Source organism: Astyanax mexicanus, chromosome 1, assembly GCF_023375975.1.
Source record: "Astyanax mexicanus isolate ESR-SI-001 chromosome 1, AstMex3_surface, whole genome shotgun sequence".
Classification (NCBI taxonomy): Eukaryota; Metazoa; Chordata; class Actinopteri; order Characiformes; family Acestrorhamphidae; genus Astyanax; species Astyanax mexicanus.
This window is the reverse complement of record NC_064408.1, coordinates 77,259,659-77,282,098: the sequence shown is the minus strand read 5'-3', so window position 1 is coordinate 77,282,098 and position 22,440 is coordinate 77,259,659. Positions and strand designations below refer to the sequence as shown.

At 35.6% G+C, this 22,440-nt stretch overlaps 1 protein-coding gene across 2 annotated transcripts; it reads left to right on the top strand.

The window, feature by feature from the left end:
- The first annotated feature begins 1,648 nt into the window (after positions 1 to 1,648).
- asb2a.1 (ankyrin repeat and SOCS box containing 2a, tandem duplicate 1) lies at positions 1,649 to 20,341 on the top strand. Of its 2 annotated transcripts, XM_022663451.2 has the most exons (11): positions 1,649 to 1,842; positions 4,696 to 4,994; positions 9,541 to 9,663; positions 9,793 to 9,962; positions 10,059 to 10,214; positions 10,956 to 11,201; positions 11,303 to 11,474; positions 13,439 to 13,489; positions 15,604 to 16,156; positions 18,418 to 18,571; positions 19,366 to 20,341. In XM_022663451.2, exons 2-11 carry the CDS (start codon positions 4,705 to 4,707, stop codon positions 19,509 to 19,511), a joined length of 2,061 nt encoding a protein of 686 aa, XP_022519172.2. In that variant the 5' UTR covers positions 1,649 to 1,842; positions 4,696 to 4,704; the 3' UTR covers positions 19,512 to 20,341. The 2 variants fall into 2 exon arrangements, with proteins under 2 accessions (XP_022519172.2, XP_007258266.3); XM_007258204.4 differs by lacking the exon at positions 13,439 to 13,489 and having other exon boundaries at positions 1,650 to 1,842; positions 19,366 to 20,340.
- The last annotated feature ends 2,099 nt before the right edge of the window (positions 20,342 to 22,440 follow it).

Below are 22,440 nucleotides of genomic sequence, written 5' to 3'. Positions count from 1 at the left end.
GAATTTAGCTCTTTTCATTAACATATCAATCTATATAAATGTGTCTAGGAATTTTCACCCTGCCATCTTGACATAGCGCCTCTTTAAGAAAGTAATCTTTGACATCAGTGACATCAAAACTATCATACAGTTTTATTTTCAGGGGACAGTAGACACTTACTCTATGTACAGCAGAAAATAATATTATTTTACCTAATATATTTAGAATATTGCCTCTATATTTAGCTGAGGTAAAGCTTAAGCTGTGCATCCTGTCACTGTAAAATAATTTTAGATAATCAAAATCCATGTCTTTTAAATTGTAGGTCAACCATCTAATGCCAATTTTTCCTAAAAACGTCCTCTCTCTTTGTGCATGCATTGCATGCATGTGAAAATATTAAGTGATTAAGCTGGTAAAATATGATTTCTGTGTAGTCTGAAGTCTTAGAAATATAATAAAAAGTCAAAAGAATGGAAATCTTAAGTCACCTTTTTAAAGATTTTAGGGTCAAAGGCACAGTGTACTAATACTGGCTTGTTTAACCCTTTCAGACCTGAATTATGTGCCAGTGTTGAAAATGATATTAATAGTAATAGCAATGCTGTTTTCTGTCTGCAATGTACAAAAAGGAAGACTCTAATATTATGATATAAAATCTATATTAACACTGAATCCAATTAACTAAAATAAGTAACTGTTTTTATGTCAATTGCATTAGAGGCCTGTACTTAACATTTTTATTTTAGATTTGATATTGACCTTTTTGTTTACAAGCCATCCCTAAACACTAAAATAAACATGGTAAAAATATAAAAAAAGTATTCTACGTTTTTTTTTCCAGTGCAGTGGGCGAGCTTAGATATTGTTTCATTGGCTTATAAAGTTTTTTTTTGGCTTGTTTATATTCTACTCTAATTGAAAACAGCTCTCAATTAGTGTTATGTGCAACAAAACATTTGAAAAAATAAGAAAATACATGATATCCATTGTAATGGACGCTGGGTCTGAAAGGGTTAAGAATTCGCACTGTCTTTATGGAGTTTGCGACTGTGATATTTCCAGGGCTGTCAATGTCTCTACTTCACGACTTGGAGCCCTTTAATTCCTTTTGGACTGAACAGGATCTATCTGATGCCACCTAATGGACTAACGGAATTTACACCCTGCTCTGGGCCATGTTTTTGCCTATTATTTCTCCCATGCCTGGCTTTGTTTTTTTTTTTTTTTTTTTGATAATGTTAAGCAATTATTATTATTATTATTTTTTTATTATTTTTTTATTCCTAAAATAAAGCAATTGAAAAACAGCCTCTTGTTTACAAAAGCTTTGATTCTTATTGACCTAAGTTGACCCCCTGAATTAGAGCAGATGAACTCAGGGGTTAGAACTGTAAACAAAGAAGAGAAGTTCATAACCTTGCTGATAACCTTATTCCCCAGCAGTAGCCTGACCCTCTGTCTATAAATAAGGAGCTGGTATTCACACTATTTCACGTCTTGCTTGTCTTGTCTCTTCTGTAACTTGACACAATGAAAGAGGCTAAACAATCACTTTAGGTTTGACATTCTTGTGCTCCTGTTGGTCTGCCATGGGATTTCCGTCTGTTGTGTCGCAGTGTTGCCGGTCTTTGAGACCACTCTTCAAATTCTAGGCCAGCTATCTCTCAAGAGCAACCCGAGCTAAGAGGTTGGCGAATGCACTGCCCGGATCATGTGCACTCTCTAGACATGTGGCCTGGTATAAACAGTCAGGGAGGACATAGAGATAGGGGCCTCTTTTGGCTGCAGCATGCTCAGCTAAAGCAAGTGGAGAAACTTGTGGAATCTTCTTACTGAAATACAGAAAACTCTAAAAGCAGGTAAGTGTCATTTTTGTGTTTTGTGCTGTATTGTAAGCTTTCCAAATTTCATTGACTTTAAAATAATTATAAGTCATTATAATTAACTTAAATAAACGCTATCATGAATTTTTGTCACGGTTCCAGTAGTGACATATGTTGATTTATATTCTTGAAGTGCATTACGAGACACATCTTGCATGTGCAACTAATATATTAAAGTAAGCATTCTTTTGCTTCACACTTAACAGTCTTCTGACTGGTCTTGGCTAATTTGGTTGCTTTAAAATTCTGTAATTTCTTTCTCATGTACTTGTGGTTTTGATTTACATGATAATTAAAAAAAATGACAGACATAGAAAACACAAAACTAAGAGTGGGTGGGATGGGGCTGTGGGTTGGGAGGGTAATAAGATAGAGTCCATAGAGTTGCTTAGTGCCGAATTCTATTTATATATTAAAAGGTTAGACAAGCACGTGCTGAACTGACCTCGGTCCTCTTCCAGCTGGACAGGTGGGTCGAACTCAATACCTCATATTTTAAAATCAATGACCCAATGACTTCCATAGAGTTGCAACATGGTTTGTGAACTGGTATGAATAATTTTCTGCAATGTATTTTGCTGTATGCTTTTATATCATAGGGTACTTAATGTGGGTTGGTTCTTAACATGTTGAGCAAACATCGAATTTAACTTTTTGTCTACCAGTTACAAAATTATTTTAACATTAAAAACTGGGCCTTACCTAAATGTAAATCTCTGTATGATGGAAGCTATTAAGTTTTTTATAAAAAAAAAAAAAACATTTCCAAAAAAGAGAGTGTGCAGTTTTAGCGCTGAAAAACGGGCCAAAGAGTATAAAAGTTGCCGTAATTAAGGAGTTTAATATTAAGAGACATCATGAAATGAAACATCCATTTGAAAAATCTTAGTTTACACAACACTGTTAAAGATAAAGATAGTAAGTCAAGTAAAATGATGTGTAAATTAAAGTAATCAGGAAAATGTATTATTTAAAGTGGTATATTTCATTATTTGTTTTATTATAGAGTCTGTGGCCTGTGACTTCAAATATATTTCTCCTATATTTGTCTACCAGTTACTAAATTATTTTAACATTAAAAACTGGGCCTTACCTAAATGTAAATCTCTGTATGATGGAAGCTATTAAGTTTTTTGTTAAAAAAAAAAAAAAAATCCAAAAAAGATCTAGGGCAAACGAGTCTAAAAGCGGAGAGGGTGCTCAGTTTTAGCGCAGAAAAACGGGCCAAAGAGTCTAAAAGCGGAGAGAGTGCTCAGTTTTAGCGCAGAAAAAAGTGCCAAAGAGCCAAAAAGCGGAGAGAGTGTGCAGTTGTAGCGCAGAAAAACAGACCAAAGAGTCTAAAAGCGGAGAGGGTGAAGTTGTAGCGCAGAAAAACGGGCCAAAGAGTCTAAAAATTGCCGTAATTAAGGAGTTCAATTTTAAGAGACATCATGAAATGAAACATCAATTTGAACAATCTTAGTTTACACAACACTGTCAAAGATAAAGATAGTAAGTCAAGTAAAATGATGTGTAAATTAAAGTAATCAGGAAAATTTATAATTTAAAGTGGTATATTTCATTATTTGTTTTAATTATAGAGTCTGTGGCCCATGACTTCAAATATAATTCTCCTTCTGGCCCCCAACAAAAAAAGTTTGGACACCCCTGCTGTGGAGGGTCGATGCTGTTAATTGACGAGCTCTGTTGTGGTCATCGTAGCCTGTTAATTCATGTAGTCGCAATATAAGCATGTAGCATTTCACTCCAAGCAGTTAGCATGTTAACTACAGATTAACTGACAAGATACAATATATGTAGCTGATTTTTAAAACTGCAGTAAGATTACCAGTAAACAGTGAATATTGTGCTGGTAGCTTTCATTATGTGACTCTTTTGCCTATTGTAGATGTAATTGATAAATCCATGCTATGCATAAAATCAAAACTGAATAAAATCTCATTATTTTGGCATGGCACTACCAGTGCAGAACAGCTACGAAATTTACATTGTCTCTGTTGCACAAAAAAATTGTGTCTTCAAAACGGTAATTTTAGGCATATTTTAGGAAAATCTCTTTTAAATGGAAGTCATTGTAAAAATAATTTTGGAGCATTTCTATTGAGCCATTTATCGTAAAACTTTGACAAAATACAAAGAACCATGCTATTTTCACATTACATGAAAAAATGTATAGAGTAATACAAACTGCAGATTTATGACAATATAAGAAGTGAGGCTCTCTGAGTTTTTATGGCATTTTTTGAAGCCAAATAAAGGCCTCAAGAAGCAAAATATTAACAGTTAATGTAATTTTTCAGCAGGCTATTTGCACCTCTACATACATAGGAAAAAAATTAATTCAGTTCTGAACTTCAGTTTCTGAATCAGTTTCTCTGATTATGCTATTTATAGGTATATGATTGAGCAAAATGAACATTGTTGTTTATCATATAAATTACAGAAAACATTTTATGAAATGAGAAATAACAATGCTAAAATAACAAAAAAGATGCAGAGCTTTTAAACCTCAAATAATGCAAAGAAAACAAGTTCATATTTATAATGTTTTAGGAGTTCAGGAATCAATATTTGGTGGAACAAGCCTGGCTTTTAATCACAGTTTTCATGCATCATGGCATGTTCTCCTCCACCAGTCTTACACACTGCTTTTGGATAACAGTTCAGTTTGGTTTAATGGCTTGTGATCATCCATCTTCCTCTTAATTGTATTCCAGAGGTTTTTAATTTGAATCAAAGAAACTCATTATTTTAAAGTGGTCTCTTATTTTTTTCCAGAGCTGTAGATAACTAATTACATTTATTGAACTGGTTTTGTTTTGGGGGCAGAAAACTATTATGGCGGCTGCCAGAGTGTCTTTGCCGGGGTCCTCAGACTCCAGCCTGGGATTTGATGACTACAGTCTCTACAGTAACCTGTCTGATGAGGAGCTCTTGCAGTTAGCAATCGAACGCAGCCTTGAAGATTCACCAAACCTCACCTCCAAGACTGAAACCACAAAGACTTCAGTGCCCACGAGTAGCAGAACAGCTCCCCCAATTACCCGTCCAGCACCGCCATCTCGTCCAGCTGCTCAACCGCAGCCGGTACAACCTACTCCAGAGCCATGCCCTGCCAACCCGCCCAGGTGCATAAAACACATGCAACAGATTTTAACAAGCATGACAAACAGAGACACTCCATATGTCTTATAAGTCAATTGTAATATATACATATATATATATATATATATATATATATATATATATATATATATATATATATATATATATATATATATATATATATATTGTTTTTATTAAATTTAAGCTACACAGCACAACCACATGCATACAGTGCCCACATTTTTAGGACAAAGATACGATTGTATTAGAAATGCTGCTCTACTGTTTATAAAATTAATTTTGGAATATTTTTAATTAAATTAACAAAAAATAAATCATTTAAAGTCACTGGATTGTGGTCTCACCCCAGATTAATCTTCAGTCAAATAATGACTATAACACTGTAAACTTTTTATAACTGTTATATAGTTTTAGCAGAGACGGACAGAAAGGACGTAGAGCTACTTCACTGCTGTCTTCTATCTACTGGAGTTTTTTCTCCTACTTCCACTTTTACTTATATTTTACCAGTGTTGGGAAGGTTACTTTTAAAATGTAATCCCTTACAGATTACTGATTACATCACTCAAAATGTAATTTGTAACGTAATCAGTTACATTACTTCAAGTGAGTAACGTAATCTGATTACTTTGGATTACTTACAGTATTGTTGTTTTTTTTAAGCCTGAATGAATGTAGCAACCACATATTGCATATTATTGTTTTATTTTTTTTCCAATTAACAAATAGATAAACAAATAAAACAGCCTTTTCAATCACCCTATAAAAATACTTATGAAACCATTTCATCAAACAATTTTATGAAACACTTCTATAAATTGATGATAAAATCATTAAAAACAAACAATGTAACAACAACTGTAAGATATCTCTTTGCAGGTTTGCCACTTTCTGCAGGTGGATTTTTTGCCAGGATTATCTAGGGGTGTAAATCACAAGATTCATTACGATACGTTACAATACGATTATTTTAGCCAGCTATGCGAAAATGTTTGATACCTCATATTATGTCACGATACAATTCGATTCGGTTCAATAGGATTTAATGTGATTACAATCTGTTCCTTTTTGTAAGAACTCACAAATGCAAACAAAATATAATTTTAATGTTTTATTATTAAATGTCAAATGCAGTGTAATCATAAACAGTAAACAATAATTCACTTCAACACTTTCATTTCCATTATTTAGGTTCCATTTGAAAACATCAAATGCAGAAGAAAATGTAAAAAAAAAAAAAAAGCGCCAGTTATATTTAAAGTTTACAATGTGTGTATGGATGTTGGTGATAAATAGTGAATCATTCTCTACATTTCCTGATTCAGCAGGATCTTGACAAACAAATTACAAAATTTGTAATTTATAGAACAAAGCATTGAAGAGTTACACTGCATTATATTAGGTGTCCACCAGGCGTCTCCAAAGTGTTCAAAACCTCTCCAGAGTGCCTTTAATCTAATACAAAGATACACAAGTAAATCTGTCTCTATACAACCAGAGTTTGTAATATTTTTTGTTTGTTTGTGATAAAATAAATGAATGTAAGTCTACTTCAGAGTAATATTAACATTTTTTTGATGAAATGACACAAAATCACACGTATCCGCGCTGTGGGAGCACCTTTGTTCAGCAGAGGGATTTTGATGACAGCGCTTAGGAATGCCCCGCCCCCAGCCATTAGGAGACCAATCAGGGCAAAGTACGTACCAGTGTTTTCATCTAAGGGTGGACTATTGGTTGAAATAGGTGTCAATCACTTTTGTGACCCTGGAGAAAGGCTATGACCTCATTTGATTGGATTGGATTGATCCAGCTCACGTTATTGGTTCAAAAGTGGTTTGTGGACCAATGAAAACCACAGAATCTAGAAGAGGACATCCTTAGCTTTGTATTCACGTACAACTTTACGTGAAAATATTACATTGCGTGGTCGCTAGGAGCCTGAGAATATTACGTTGCGGCTGCGCTGAAAATAAACGCATGTTTGTGAGGAGAAGTAAGCAGGCGAATAAAGGACTTTATGGATATTATATCTGCGGGTCAGTGCTGTACTGTGGATGCTGTGATAGTAAGTGAATTTTCTATAATGGAATATGATGTTATTTTATACACTAATATTATTTTATAAGGCTATTTTGTTGGGGAGGCGTGTTCCCCATGTAAACAATGTGAAAAAACAGGCTATTTTCAGTTGGAGATTTCTGGCGACTGGTTTCATGTAGATGGTTGTAATTTTGCATGCAGGTAGTTAAAGTAGTACTAAAGAATATGAGTCGGTTAGTTTGTCGGTGTTTTTAGAATATTTGACGCTTTTAAGCATTCTACTTTACATAGTCAGAACGGGCCCGCCGACGGGCCCGCTAGAGGGCGCTTCTGCAGTGAAAACATTCTGAGCAGGAGGTTGTGAATCATAGAATATTCTGATGTCGTGATTTATGTGAATGTGTTTGCGTTTTGTCAGTGTTGGATTGGAAGACCAAAAATAGGAAAGTACCGCAATGTAATCCATTTATTTTAGCAGAGTAACTGTAATCTGATTACCACTTACTGAAGCAGTAACTGTAACGGATTACAGTTACTTATAATTTGTAATCTGATTACGTAACGCCGTTACATGTAATCCGTTACTTCCCAACACTGTATTTTACTTACACTATATATTTTTTCATACATTTATTCCAATACATTTTTATGTGCTGCATTGTTGCTCATTACAATTACAAAAAATGTTACAAACAATTCCAAACATTATCCGCACATCAAAAGATCAAACTGATCTCATAAGAATATCGTGCTGCCACAGTTCTGCCTTTCACTCTGCTACCTGCCTGCATTATGATATCCACTCTAGTATTTTATTCATGTCTGTTTATTAGTGACTGCACAAAAAGGCAGATAATATTATTTAGTCCAAATCTTTTTTTTTTATTACAATATAAATTATTACCCCATTACCCGACCCGATATTGGTAACTTTTTGGTTTTGTTTTTTTTTACACAAAAATGTAAGCCAGGGTGAGTGTGCACTCTCCGTTTATTTCATCTTTCTAGTTTATTTAGTACTTTCACCAATTGTTTATCTAATGCTGTCCTCATTTATATACTAAATACTAGCTGGCAAAGTATCACTTAGAAGTATCACTTACCCGACACCTGCCATGTGCACAGCACCTGTCCCAATACATCCTGGGTAACAGACCCCTAACAACCAGTGCAAAATAATCATTACCATGAGGTCATGTTGGACCAATTCCCAAATTTCACATGCCATCAAGGAAAAAAATAGAAGCACGACCTTCAGTATTGTCCCTGATCTACTTGGCTGGAATTCTGTTGTGCTTAAAGCATAATTTAACTAAACCTCAACAACAAGCCCTTTAAAATCCAGTGGATTACTGTCAATCTGCTGAATAAATTCTATTGTATTTTGGTTCAGGAGCTTGTTAGCAGTCATAACATTCAAACAGGTATGTATTTTATATGGGTATGCATACGCAATATACAATGGAAAGAATGTAAGAATGACAATAGAGCATTGATGAGGTTATCAGTGTTTAAAAACAAGGTGTTTCAGGTTACATGATATTTAATGTAACCTTAAGGTTGGGGAGTGGAGAGTTTATCAAATTGCCAACATTAAAAATAGGGACTGAATGTGCTCATAAAATATAGCAGTAATAACATTTTAAAGTGCCAAGACTAAATGTAGATTAAATAACCTTTATAGAACGTTCTAGAACTCGCAAGTGACAGTGGCAAATGTGTCTTGAGTTACAAACTATGAATGCTGGTGTCAACTTTATTTATTTATTTATTTTATTTTTTTCTTAGTTTTGCAAAAGTTTACAATTTGTGTACTGGTCATTTTGAAACAAAAAAAACACATCTTACAATATGTGTCAGTTTATTTAAATGCATTTGGTTTTAGTTAATCAGAATTTGATTAACTATGAACAACAAATGAATGGATGAAGGAATGAATGGATGGATGAATGCATAACTGTATGTATGTGACATATGCTGCAGTTACAGCAGCACAGTATATTGTCCAAAAATGTTATTGAGATAAACAATTTTATGATTTTAGGACTATTTTTAATATACAGTAATGATAAAATAATGCAACAATAATGTCACATTACTTTTAAAGAATTAACTTTTAATTTAGAATAAGGAATTAAGACTATTCAGATTATGTATATAGAACAGAATACACATTAGAAATTTTCAAGTATTGGAATGTAAAAAAAAGATAAATAAAATAAATAAAACAGAAATTAAATAAAGTTACTGTTTTTAAACATGCTCTCCTTGCTAAGTAAACACACATGGGCTATATTGAGGTCAGCATAAACTTTTGAAGTTATGTCCACATGTTGTACAATAAATCAATAATGCAGTTATCGTGACAGGCCTTTTTACACATTACAACCATTCCAGAAACAGTGCAGAATTGCTTTTGTGTTAATACATAAATGATACTTATTATTGCTATTCTGAAACCCTCAGATCCACATTTTAATAAATCCTATACTTTTTTCTTTATAGGGACACAAGTAATGAACAATCTCCTGTTATAGTTAGTCATTTCACCAGTGGTAATGGAAAGCCAATGGTGGCATATCGCAGATATGATGGAACGCTGGTAGAAGTCAAGCCTGAAGCTGAAGTGTGAGTATTTGTATCTGTTTTATGATGCCATACTGAACATTTCAGACTTTTCTACAAACCCATGTATTTTGAGCTCATATCACTTGGGCTGTTGAATGCTTTATGATAAGCTGTTAAACCTTCTGGTAGAGAAGAGGATCCAATAGTGAAGGCTATTCGGAATGGAGATGTGGGACAGTTACGACAAATCATAAAGAAGCCAGGCTGCAACATTCTTATACCAAACCAATATGGATGGATTCCACTTCACGAAGCAGCGTACTATGGCCAAGATCAGTGTGTTAAAGCGTTACTGAGAGGTAGGATGAAATAGTCTGTCCATTTGCTTTCTTGGTGAGTCCTTTAATAAATGACAGCTCATTTTTTTACATTTTCTCTGTGCTGCTATTGTTAAGTACAACCTGGGATGATTAACAAGCGCACTCTGAGCGAGTCGACTGCCCTTTATCTGGCTGTGTCCTCTGAGAAAGCAGACTGTGTGCAGTGTCTTCTGGATAAAGGTGCGGATCCAGATCTTGCAAACAAAGACAAGGAGTCACCCCTATATAAAGGTACCAGACTGGGCTTTACAAGATGAGCCTGAACTCATTTTTGTTAAAATTGCTGTTTATCAGCTTGCCTAATATTATTACCGTCAATCCAATCCCATAGGAAACTTATTTTAATTTTTGCTCAAATGTTGATTTTTGATGTCCCAGCAGACAAAGTTGGGATTCTTACTGAGACATATGATACTTCTGTGGTTAAAGGGTTAAAAACTGAGAATGTGGTTTTAGATACATGTGAGATTTGGGGAGATTCTGGGTGCCCACCACAACCTTGCTCCAACCACCGAGCCACCAATACCCCAACTGCAAGTCTACCACCACCCTATTTTTGTATCTGATCTCATTGTTGGCCACAGAAGAAACTACAGCCAAATTATCCTTTCTGATTTTTCTTTCCTGTGGGAGATTATAATTTTACAGGAGAAGGAAGGATTTCTATTGGTCCATTTATCATAGCATTTGGATATAATCTTAAGGTCAACTGTCAGAATAAAAATATGTAAAAAACTCAAAATGGAGATACAAAGGTTTTGCATGAAAGTGGTGAAATTGAGAAAATCGTAACATACGGGATGCATAAGTCTGCTTTCATATTTATATTGGCATTAAAAAGTTAAAGCAAAAATGTATGGTATTATACATGATTTCCTGTACCTTTTTGTGTTTTTTTAAGTTTAGCTCTTCTTCATCTACAGTTGTTTGATTCACTGTTTTGTCCATTTTCTTGGCTTGGGGCCTGTCCAGCTTGTGAAAAGGAGAATCCTGCAATCGTTGCCATGCTGCTGAATCACGGAGCCTGTGTAAACAAGACTTCCAGTCAAGGATGGACTCCTCTCCATGAAGCTGTGTGCAGGAACAATGTGGAGATCTGTGACATGCTCGTGAAGGCAGGCGCCAAAATCAGCATACCCAACAATTATGGCATCACACCTATCTTTGTGGCAGCCCAAAGCGGGAAAGTAGATGCACTTCGGTTCCTGTTGAAACACGGTAATAAATCTTCCACTGGTCTGAATTACACTGGTGCAGCAGATACATCTCCATCATAGAAAGAGACACTATTAAAAGTCTGTTCTTCTTTCTAATATCAGGGGCAGATATCAACAGCCAGGCAGCAGATGGAGCCACAGCACTGTATGAAGCCTGTAAGAATGGTCACGTTGACATTGTGCAGTTTCTTCTGTCTCAGAATGCAGATGCCAACAAGCCTGGTAAAACTGGACTACTGCCAATACATATTGCTGCTCAGCGTGGAAATGACAGGTATGTCTATTGCTCTGGAATCATGATCTGTAATGGTCGGACTCTCAGATGCTTTCAGTGTAAATGCACATTGTCTATTATATGATGCATCAGTGGTCCTCAGCTTATGATATTTAAATATGCATGTATATACAATAAGATTTTACACATGCACTCTTGAAAATAGGGAATGATTGAATCAATGTAAATCAGTGTATAGAATACAGTGTAAGAACTACTTTTGATTCCCTAATAAACATCAGGGGATTGTAGTTTATTATTAGTTTTTTATTATTATAGTATCTATTGAAAGCAAAAGTTTTGAAACTGGTTCTCAGATATTGTTGGGATTGTCCCAGTTGATTCAATCATACATGCAGCACACAGAGTCAGTTTCCCAGACATGGATTAAGCCTAGTCTAGGCTTTATTTTCCTTTTATTGGATCTCCTTTCAAACAGCTGTGTAGTTTAACTCTAGGCTTATAAAAATGCCAAACATATAGTTGTGAATGAGCATTTATATTTAAGAAGTAGCGGGAGATGGCTGACATTACATGTATCGAAGGAGGCATGTCCTAGTCTTCACTAGGGTTGGGTATCGAAATTCGATACTAAAAAGACACAGATCGAAATTAGGTGTGAAATTTATAGATACTTGAAACGCATATAAACACGCCATACACTGTGCACTGCTGCTGGTCTAAATTCTTAGGCACTTGCCCGTGGTCTCTCCCTAACTCGCGCTGTCTCTCCACTCTCTCTCTCTCTATAATAAAGTATCTCTAGTATCCCTTAATTAAACCACACTACACTATTATTACTGCCCCCTCTCAAAAATACCAGCATAAAAAAGAATCATGATTATAATTCTTTTTTAAGTAATTGAGATCACTAATACAAATATAATTTACTTTTGTTAATGTAATGCTGATATTAAAAAAAATAATAACTCTTAAAACTGAAACACATAAAGCAATATATGTAGGAAAAATGTGCTTAAATTTTAGTTTAAGCACAAGCAATGATTTTTGTTCTTGATAAAGTACCACAAACATGCTCACTGTTTTTTACAACAAGATTAAAAAAGATGGAGTCTCCAGTGTTGCCAGTATGAGAATGAGATTACTCATGTCTGCTGTTTCATAATACATTGTATAAGAAAAATTATAATTTTTTGTATTTTTTGGTTACGGTTTAGAAAAAGGGGTCTAAAAAAGTACTGTTTAGGAATCAGCACCGAATTCAAAGTATTGTATCAGTACCGGCGAACATTTTAAAACATTACCCAGCCCTAGTCTTCACCCTCCTGACACTGGGAGTATTACTAGTAATAGGTGAAGTCCAGCTGAGTGGCCTAGCAAAAGAAGGGGAAAAATGGGATTACAATAAAAAAGGAGTGTTCTTGGTAATATGATTGTCATGCACTTTCTTTTTACATGAAAGCACTTATGGAGTGGTTAATGATCCCTGACAAGATAAATAATAATATTTTAAAACTGCATTCAGTTCAGGTTCATCTTTGCTTTTGTTTATTGCTGTTGTACTGAGGACATTTTTCTGCCTATTTTTCTGAGTAGTTATAAAGAATAAGTATTAATCTAATCTGTATTTTCTATCTGTTACTTTTCTTTCTGTTACTTTTATTATTCTTAACTGAAAATGTGGCTAATAGTCCAACAACAAACACACAAAACAAATATATTGTCACTGTCATGAAAAATGTTGTTTTTATTATTTTGAATCTGCCAGTGGTACACTGTTGTAGAAACTAACAATTAATTAATTAGTTAATAGAAATACTTTAAAATGACTTGGAATGCAATTTAATTTCTACACTTTTTTGACTTTCACTTAAGTAAGGAAAATGTTTTCCTCTTCCTTTCACTGTTTTGGGGATACAAAGTTATTGTGTGACAGTCACAATATACAAATGCTGCCCAAAAACATGATTCAGTGGATCTCATGATCTTGCATCGGTTTTCAGCAATGACCTCCTCACTTACGGGTGTACCCGCAAAAGTGACAAGGCGGTTAAGTAAGTCTCAGCAGCTGGTTTACAGTTATATTAATGCAATATGGTGCTCAATTAACAATGGCACATGTAACCTTAACCCAAAGCTTACAGTATGTAATCTCTATGCTAGGTGCATCCAGACATGCTCCTGGTGAGTTTAGTTCTAGCACACCTAAACCTTGTTTACACCTGGTCTCTTCACGTGTCTACAAACATACAAATATAATCTCTGGAAACACTATAGGAGGTGGTATGAAACACATTTGAGCCACATGTTATTTCAGTGTAAATATCTCCATCACAACTCCTTCTAGTACAACCAAAATGCCAGAAAATATTGCCACTATGGCAATGCCACATAGCAATTCGATCTGACCAATTTCTGACCCCCACTACAACTATAATAACTGGGCTGAATTAATTAAATAATAAAGATAAAAGTCTGATGATGTCAGGGTAATCTTAAAATATGATCGTCCCAGATTATCCTTTAGTGTGTAGTTAGTTAGTAAATCTTTAGACCTCCAATCTTCTCCCAAAACCAGATTGTGAATCATAGATATGAAACAGTATACAGTGGCTTGCAAAAGTATTCATACCCCTTGAACTTTTTCATATTTTGTCACCTTACACCCATAAAGGTTATTGTACATTATTGGGATTTAAAGTAATAAACCAACAGAATATAGCACACAATTGTGAAGTAGGAAGAAAATTATACAATGTTTTAAAAAGTTTAATCAAACAAAAATGTAATCAAGTGTGACGTGCAAAAGTATTTAGCCCCCTTTACTCTGAAACCTCTACATAATATCTAGTGCAATCAATTGTCTTCAGAAGTCACTGAATATGTTAACAGAGTCCAGCTGTTTGTGATTTAGTCTCAGTATAAATACAGCTGTTCTGTGAAGGCCTCAGTGGTTTGTTAGAGAACACTAGTGAACAAACAGCATCATGAAGACCAAGGAACTTACCAGACAGGTCAGAGATAAAGTTGTGGAGAAGTTTAAAGCAGGGTTAGGTTATAAAAACATATCCTAAGATCTGAGCATCCCAAAGAGCACTGTACAATCCATCATCCAAAAATAGAAAAAGTATTCTACACCTGCAAACCTACCAAGAATTGGTCATCCACCCAAACTGACAGATCAAGAGCAAGGAGAGCACTGGTCAGAGAACAGCCAAGAGGTTCATGGTCACTCTGGAGAAGCTGCAGAAATCCCCAGCTCAGGCGGGAGAATCTGTAAACAGGACAACTACCATAAGTCATGTACACCACAAATATGTCCTTTATAAAAGATTGGCAGGAGGAAAACAATTGTTAAAAAAAGATATAAGACGTTCTATTTGCAAGTTGCCACAAGCCATGTAGGAGACACAGCAAACATGTAGAAGAAGGTGCGGCGGTCAAATTAAACTTTTTCTAAATACAAAGCTCTATAGGTGGCAGAAAATAACACTGCTCATAACCCTGAACACACCATCCCCACTGTGAAACATGGTGGTGGCAGCATCATGCTGTTCAGAGTGATGGGAAGATAGATAGAACTAAATACAGGGCAATCCTTAAAAGAAAACGTGTTGGAAGCTGCAAAAGACTTGAGACTGGGAAACCTTCCAGCAAGACAATGACCCTAAACATACAGCCAGATCACATTAATTGACCAGGTGTACACAGGGTATTGGTCATGCTGATGTTCAGAAACTCCTTAAGGCCTTGTTAAACAAGACGAGGTCTGTTCACCAGGAGCAGAGTTGGATGCCCCTAGTCAATGCTATACTGTAAAATCACAATATAATATACAGTCTAAAAATATTGCCTTAACCAGGTGTGTTTTTGTTGTTTTTTTCCCTAGTGTTCACTAGAGTGTCACTCCATTGTTATAATGCTTTCTGTACAAAATGGTCATGGTCTTCTTTAACCATGCAAATAAAAAAAGTAAAATAATCATCCTTATCCTCTGATAGCATGAGGTGTCTTTTGTTTAAGCCATATTTTTTAATCTTTCACTGTATTTGCTTAGCAAGCCTCCTTACTAAACCATCATTTCATATCATGTAAAATTCTAACCCAGTATTCTAGCAATGACATTATAAAGCACATATTTGACGGAATACTATATGGCTTCTTTCAGGATCGTGTCTTTGCTGATTCCAGCCACCAGTAAGGCCCGAGTGAGACGCACTGGCATTAGCCCGCTACATCTGGCTGCAGAACGCAACAGAGACGATGTTTTGGAGTTGCTGATTGAGACAGGCTTTGATGTCAATGCCATGCTCTCTGAGGAACGCAGTATGCTGTACGAAGACCGCCGCAGCACCGCTTTGTACTTTGCCGTCATTAATAACAACATTGATGCAACCACCATGCTGCTGGAGGCCGGCGCCAACCCTAACCTGGACACCTTCAGCGCCCTGCTGGTGGCCTTGAGGCAGGGCTGCATGAGCACCGTGAGGTTACTTATAGAGCACGGCGCAAACGTAAATGCCTATGTCCTCACACACCCTACTACCTTCCCAGCCAGCATAATGTTCTGCATGAAGTACCTTACCATGCTCAAGTACTTAATGGACAACGGCTGCGACGCTCTGTCATGTTTCAACTGTGTGTATGGCAGCAACCCTCATCCACCTCTGAAGACTCGGCGCTCTGAACGAGATGATACATCACAGAAAACCTGTGTGCAGGTAGGTGGGGTCTGTATGTGTGTGTGAGTGTGTGTGTTAGTATGGACCAAAATAAAAACATCACAATAGAAAAGAAGCCTACTGATGACGATTGAAATAAAATGCAATTAATTTTTGATTGAAAAGCAGTAACAGATGGGCCATTCTTAATATTGAGAGAAAGGCAGTCCAAACCATTGAACGCTGACCACAAAGACAGTTAATTAATATAGTTGTAGATCTGAAGGTCTATACACAGTACATACAGCTCTGGAAAAAATAAGAGACCACTTAAAAAGATGGATGATGGATGATGACAAGCCATCAAACCAAGCTGAACTGCTCAAATATTTGTACCAAGAGTGGCATAAAGTTAAATGTGTAAGACTGGTGGAGGACAACTCTTAAAACTTTATAAATATTAACATTTTCTTTCCATGATTTGAGTTCTGAAAGCTCTGCATATTTTTTGGTATTTCAGCCATTTCCCATTTTCTGCAAATAAATGCTCTAAATGACACTATTTTTATTTGGAATTTGGGAGAAATGTTTTCCGTAGTTTATAGAATAAAACAACAATGTTCATTTTACTTAAACTTATATCTATAAATAGCAAAATCAGAGAAACTGATTCAGAAACTGAAGTGGTCGCTTATTTTTTCAGAGCTGTAGGACCTATCCACATTACACAAGTACAGTCTCACACATGGGATCCAATCTTTCAGCCTGAAATGTGATACATCATTCATCATCATCATTATAAATTCTACTGATTAATCAAATCTGTCAACTGATTATTCTTCCCACAACCTACAGTGTGTCCTTAAAATGCAGTAATGTTTCATTACACCTTAAACGGTGCAGAACTTACAGAAAGTTATAGCAGCCTTTGTGCTAAAAGAACCCATGAAAGAACCCTCATGGGAAGCCAGAACCTGTGACAATTTTGAAACCTTAACAAAAATGTTGGCAATTTTGTTTAAAAGCTAAATATTATAGGAGCAATTAGTGGGAAGCAGGGAGCAGTCCAATTTCAAAACACCGGAGAGAGTTGTTTCCCCCACCAAATCCCCCCCACAGACACCAAACTCACTCGGGTTGCACCGCTAACTTGGTTAACCTAAGCCAAGTCAGTTATACCTAAAAAAAAAAAAAGTTGGAGTTACTACTTTACAGATTCCAGTAATATACTGCTTAATTTATCAGATAACTTAAATCTGCAGCCTGATCTACATCTCAGTTTTGACCTGCCTTAACTGAAGTCAAGCGAAGTCAGTAAAGACTGGAAAAGAACAGATGTATAGCTAAAACCAGCTAGCTGCTTGGAATAACCATGAATAAAGTTGACTGTTTTTAATGTAGAAAATCACAGGACATATATTCACATTTATAGACAAAATGAGTCAGAGTGTAACATTCAGTTTCTGACATAAATATTCGGTATACTCTTCACCGCTGAGGTAATAATTAGATATTATATGTCTGCTTCTCTGTTGTGACTGACTGTAGTTCCTGTTAGCATAGCATGATTGTATTAGCCAGCATAATCCAGATGACTTTAGCTAACCTAGTTAACCTAACTAGCTAGCATTAGCTATCCCAGGTATCCTCTGCTTTGTTACTCCAACTTTACACAGACCAGTTAATAATATAAAATTAATTATAATAATAATTTCATATAAATTAAATAAAATGTTTTTTTCCCAAGAAAGCTAACCTATTGGTTATGATAAATTACCAAGTAAACTAAGTAACATTACCCATTTAGGAGAAAAGTAGCAGCTCGGTGTCTGTTTTGTAGTCTTTCTGAGCTTGAAGTCTTCTCATTCACAGCCGATATTTACTCCTGTTTTATTCCGTTTTTGGTGATTGATTATCATTGAGCTAAGGTTTACTTTCTATCTTACATGGCTGCTCTTTTGTTGCTTTTGTGTTTTTAAACTTGGCAAACTTGGTTGTGGGTAATGTGTGTTTGGGAACGAGCAGTAGGTCGAGACAGAGACAACACTGCACCTATTATCTAATTATCAATAAAATACTGGAATTTACTACTGAAAATATAATCCTGAGTGGTCCTTTAAATTACAATTTCACAAGTACAAGCTTAGAATGTGATGCAACAATCAGCTTTAATTGAACTTCCACTAAGTAGTCTTCCCACAAAATACAGTGCATCCCTAAAATGCAGAAATTTAACTCATGTGTAAAATAACTGATGGTTCATGTCACAGTTACGATATAAATACCATTTAAAACTAAGATCTATAATTTTTCCTCTCTAGTTCTGTGAAGTGGTCTCCACTGACACCTACAGTCGCTGGGCAGGACCCATTATAGATGTGCTGCTGGATTATGTGGGTGATGTTAAACTCTGCGCCAGGCTGACTGAACACTTGGACAGCTACCCCGATTGGGAAAACATAAAAGAGAAAGCAAGTAAGTACAAAATACCCAAAGCCTAGCTCTACTGGTCTATGTTTAAGGCCTTTACATTACATCACAGCTTAATCAGGATCACTATTCTTACCATGTTTGTTTCTAACCAAGTGAGCAAGCATTAAACACTGCTAATGCTGATGTTCCTTGTGACTTTATTCACACACAGAATACAGTACCTTTCCTTGGCTGTTCAGTTATATTTTATAGAATGGTTGACTGGCTGGCTACAGTGTTTTATGCTACAAACGTATGCTACTATTTTCTTTAATGTGAAGTGAGACTTAATGCTGGATAAAAATGGCAGTGGCAGCACCCGTATAATGTCAAGAATATTTATTTGACTCACAGATAAAAACACAAATATTTTAGCACTAAGGAAGTGTTTTATCTGTGAGTTAAATAAATATACTGGACATTGTTCGGGTCTTGTCCAACCTTTCCCATTATAAGGATTATAATAATTTCCTATTATTCTGTGTGTGAGTATTAACCAAATACCCAAGGAAAGGTAACCCTTGTTTACAAGAAAACACACTGATGGTGAATTTGTGGCGGTGATGCCAGAAACCAATAGTTACATCAACTTTGAATATATTAAATTTGGTAACTTTATGTAAAGTTGCCAAAACTTTATTAGAATTTAGAGTTACTATGCAATTTAAAATCAGTACAACTGAAGTAAATTGAGAAAAGAAAAAAATATGTTATTTATTTAATCTTTTATGGCATTCAGTTTCCCAGAGTCTAATAAGTTATTAATCTTCTTTTTCTTTATTTTATTCACATTTCAGCACCTCCACGGCCACTGATGCAGCTCTGCAGGCTGAAGATCCACCAACTTCTTGGTTCTAACAGAGTGAAGAAGATCAAAAAGCTGCCCGTTCCTGGAGGACTGATCCGGTTCCTGAATCACGAGGAACGCTCATATGATCTATAAGTCTTCTGGGGATGACAGTGACAGTAAACACAAATGAGGAAAAGTAGAGAAAGCAAATTATCATCCTGCATATTTTATCACTACAAACATCTACATGTACAGTGCATACACAGCCCTTCAACACTGTAGATGTATTTATGAGTGTATATATTTTTCAAAGCTTTTTGTATGCATTTGTATTTCAATGTAATTAAGAGCTTAATTTCAAATAATTGCAGCTTAGGGTGTTAAAAAATATAGTAAGGTAATAAAAAACAATTAATGTGACTTTAGTCTTTTTAGTCTTTTACTAAATTATACTTGGATAGCAGATAATCCTGGATGTTATTGAATTTATTTTTTACCGTAATTATTTAGATTGATTTTGGTGATATTGTTAAATCAATACTGCTTCTGTGCCAATGATGAGTTGATATTTATTTTATATAAAAAACAGACATTAATAAATATTTCACTAAAACCAAAGTTTTAAAGTTTTTAACTGTTGAATTTATTTTACATAAAAAATTAAAAAGTTATTTTTGCAATTAAACAGTTTTTCACTGATAATAACCTAATCCAAAAGATGTAAAAACTATCACCACTTGAAAAATACCCAAAAGTAATAGATTTTTCATAAAGCCACATTTATCTTGTTTGTATACCAATGAAAGGCAACATTGACCAAATACATTACATTACATTACATTTCATTTGGCAGATGCTTTTGTCCAAAGCGACTTACAATAATGAAGTACAAAAGTAATAGGAATTTAGATAACCCATTTTTAGATAGGGCTTAAAGGAGGTCGAAGGGAAATAAAGGGATAGAGAAGTGAAGGAGGGGAAGAAGGAGATGAGGTTAGAATTAGTTAGTTTGTTAGAGGTGTTAGGAGAGTACCGGTAAGTGCTCTTTGAAGAGCTCTGTCTTCAGGAGTCTCTTAAAGATAGCGAGAGATTCTCCTGATCTGGTAGTGGAAGGTAGTTTGTTCCACCATTGGGGAACTCTGTATGAGAACAGTCTGGATTGCTTTGTTTGAATGTTTGGCAAAGCGAGGCGACGTTCATTGGAGGAGCGCAGCGGCCGGGAGGTAGCGTAAGCCTTCAGGAGTGAGTGCAGGTAGGAAGGAGCCTGTTCTGTCATCACCTTGTAGGCAATTGTAAGAGTTTTGAATTTGATGCGAGCATCAACTGGTAGCCAGTGGAGCTCAATGAGCAGCGGGGTGACATGTGCCCGTTTTGGTTGGTTGAAGACCAGACGTGCTGCTGCATTCTGGATCATTTGGAGTGGTTTTACTACGCAGGCCGGGAGGCCAGTTAGCAGGGCATTGCAGTAGTCGAGGCGTGAGATGACGACTGCTTGTACCAGGAGTTGGGTGGCCTGTTGCGTCAGAAACTGTCTAATTTTCCTGATGTTATAAAGCGCGAAGCGGCAGGGTCGAGCAACCGAGGCCACATGGTGCGTGAAGGAGAGCTGGTCATCAACCATAACACCCAGGTTCCTAGCAACCTTTGTCGGTGAGAGAGAGAGAGAGAGTCGATGCTTATAGAGAGGTTGTGTTGAAAAGATGGTTTTGCTGGTATGACCAGAAGTTCAGTCTTTGAGAGATTTAATTGAAGGTGATGCTCCTTCATCCAAGAGGATATGTCAGAGAGACACGACGATATCCGTGCAGAGATTGAGTTATCTTCAGGTGAGAATGACAGGTATAGCTGGGTGTCATCAGCAAAGCAATGGTAGGAATGGTAGGATTGACATTGTAACCCCTGAATTATAAAGAATATATTTTTTTACTGAATCAATTTAAATAAGCATAAATTTGAATAGTGTTTATTCTTTAAAATATTTAGCACATATATATTTTTAGTATGTGTTTTGCCTGTAAGAATTAGGAACTTTCATGTGTATGTTTAAATTCAACGCTTTAATAAAATGTAAATAATAACACATTCCTCAGTGGTCAATTTGTTCATACCTTGATATTAATAAACAGTTCTATTAACTGACTTTAGATGAGACAATAATAGTAAAAGCATTTATACTGTATTACCAACGTGTGTGTTTTTGGGATGTTATTTTGCCACTGTGGGCGCTAGAGGGCGCAATGTTACCAAAGCTGAACATTTGAGCAAAAGTTACATGAACGCTGCACATCTTGCGGAATGATATTTCCAGTGATAGCATTGCTCACTATGTTTACAACATGTTTACAAGTGTAAACAAGTCAATACAAAGTTAATGCATTTTAGATTTTTGTAAAACCTATGTACATTTTAATACATTACCTGAACATTTACACTTTTTATATTTGAACTCATGCTTTATCTGTATATATGTTTAAAAAGATATACGGGTAATCAATTTGGGTTCTCTACACGTGTGTGTGAAAAGACTGTCATATAATAAGCAAATATGCACAAGTTGAAAATACATGTAAATATTTATATTCAGGAAAAAAACAGGTAAAGTTACATAATGAAACATTACATCAAAGTTCTTTTACATTAAAATTCTCAATTTTTTTCCCATTATTTTTATTTTTTTTACATAATTTGAATCTGGAAGTTGATGTTGACATTAATTTTCACTGACGGCTCAGTGGTTAGTGCACTACTGATTACAATTTTCTGGGTTTTTTATGCTGCCACTATTGGACTCTTTTCATCTGTTTTTAGCACAACTATGGTGAATATGGCGAATTTTGTCTTGGACCAAAAGAAACACTCCTAAATTACTTGGATTCAAATATTTTCATGTTAAGATGTTGTTTTAAAGCTAATATTGGATCACCTGTAAGAAGAACGAATACTTAAAACAGCCATTCTTATTTAGAAACAAGAATCCAGGGGCAGATTGATTTATTCCATAATCACTCAATGAGGTTAGTACACAGCCACACTAGGCAATGAAACTATGCACACCATGGTCCTCACTGATGCTGACTGACCA

What these genes read in the sequence shown, in the direction of transcription:
- asb2a.1 (XM_022663451.2), top strand. Translation starts at nt 4,705, where the DNA reads ATGGCGGCTGCCAGAGTGTCTTTGCCGGGGTCCTCAGACTCCAGCCTG. An exon ending in GGAGTCACCCCTATATAAAG is followed by an intron (nt 10,215 to 10,955) that starts GTACCAGACTGG and finishes GGGCCTGTCCAG; the next exon opens with CTTGTGAAAAGGAGAATCCT. An exon ending in CACAGAAAACCTGTGTGCAG is followed by an intron (nt 16,157 to 18,417) that starts GTAGGTGGGGTC and finishes TTTCCTCTCTAG; the next exon opens with TTCTGTGAAGTGGTCTCCAC.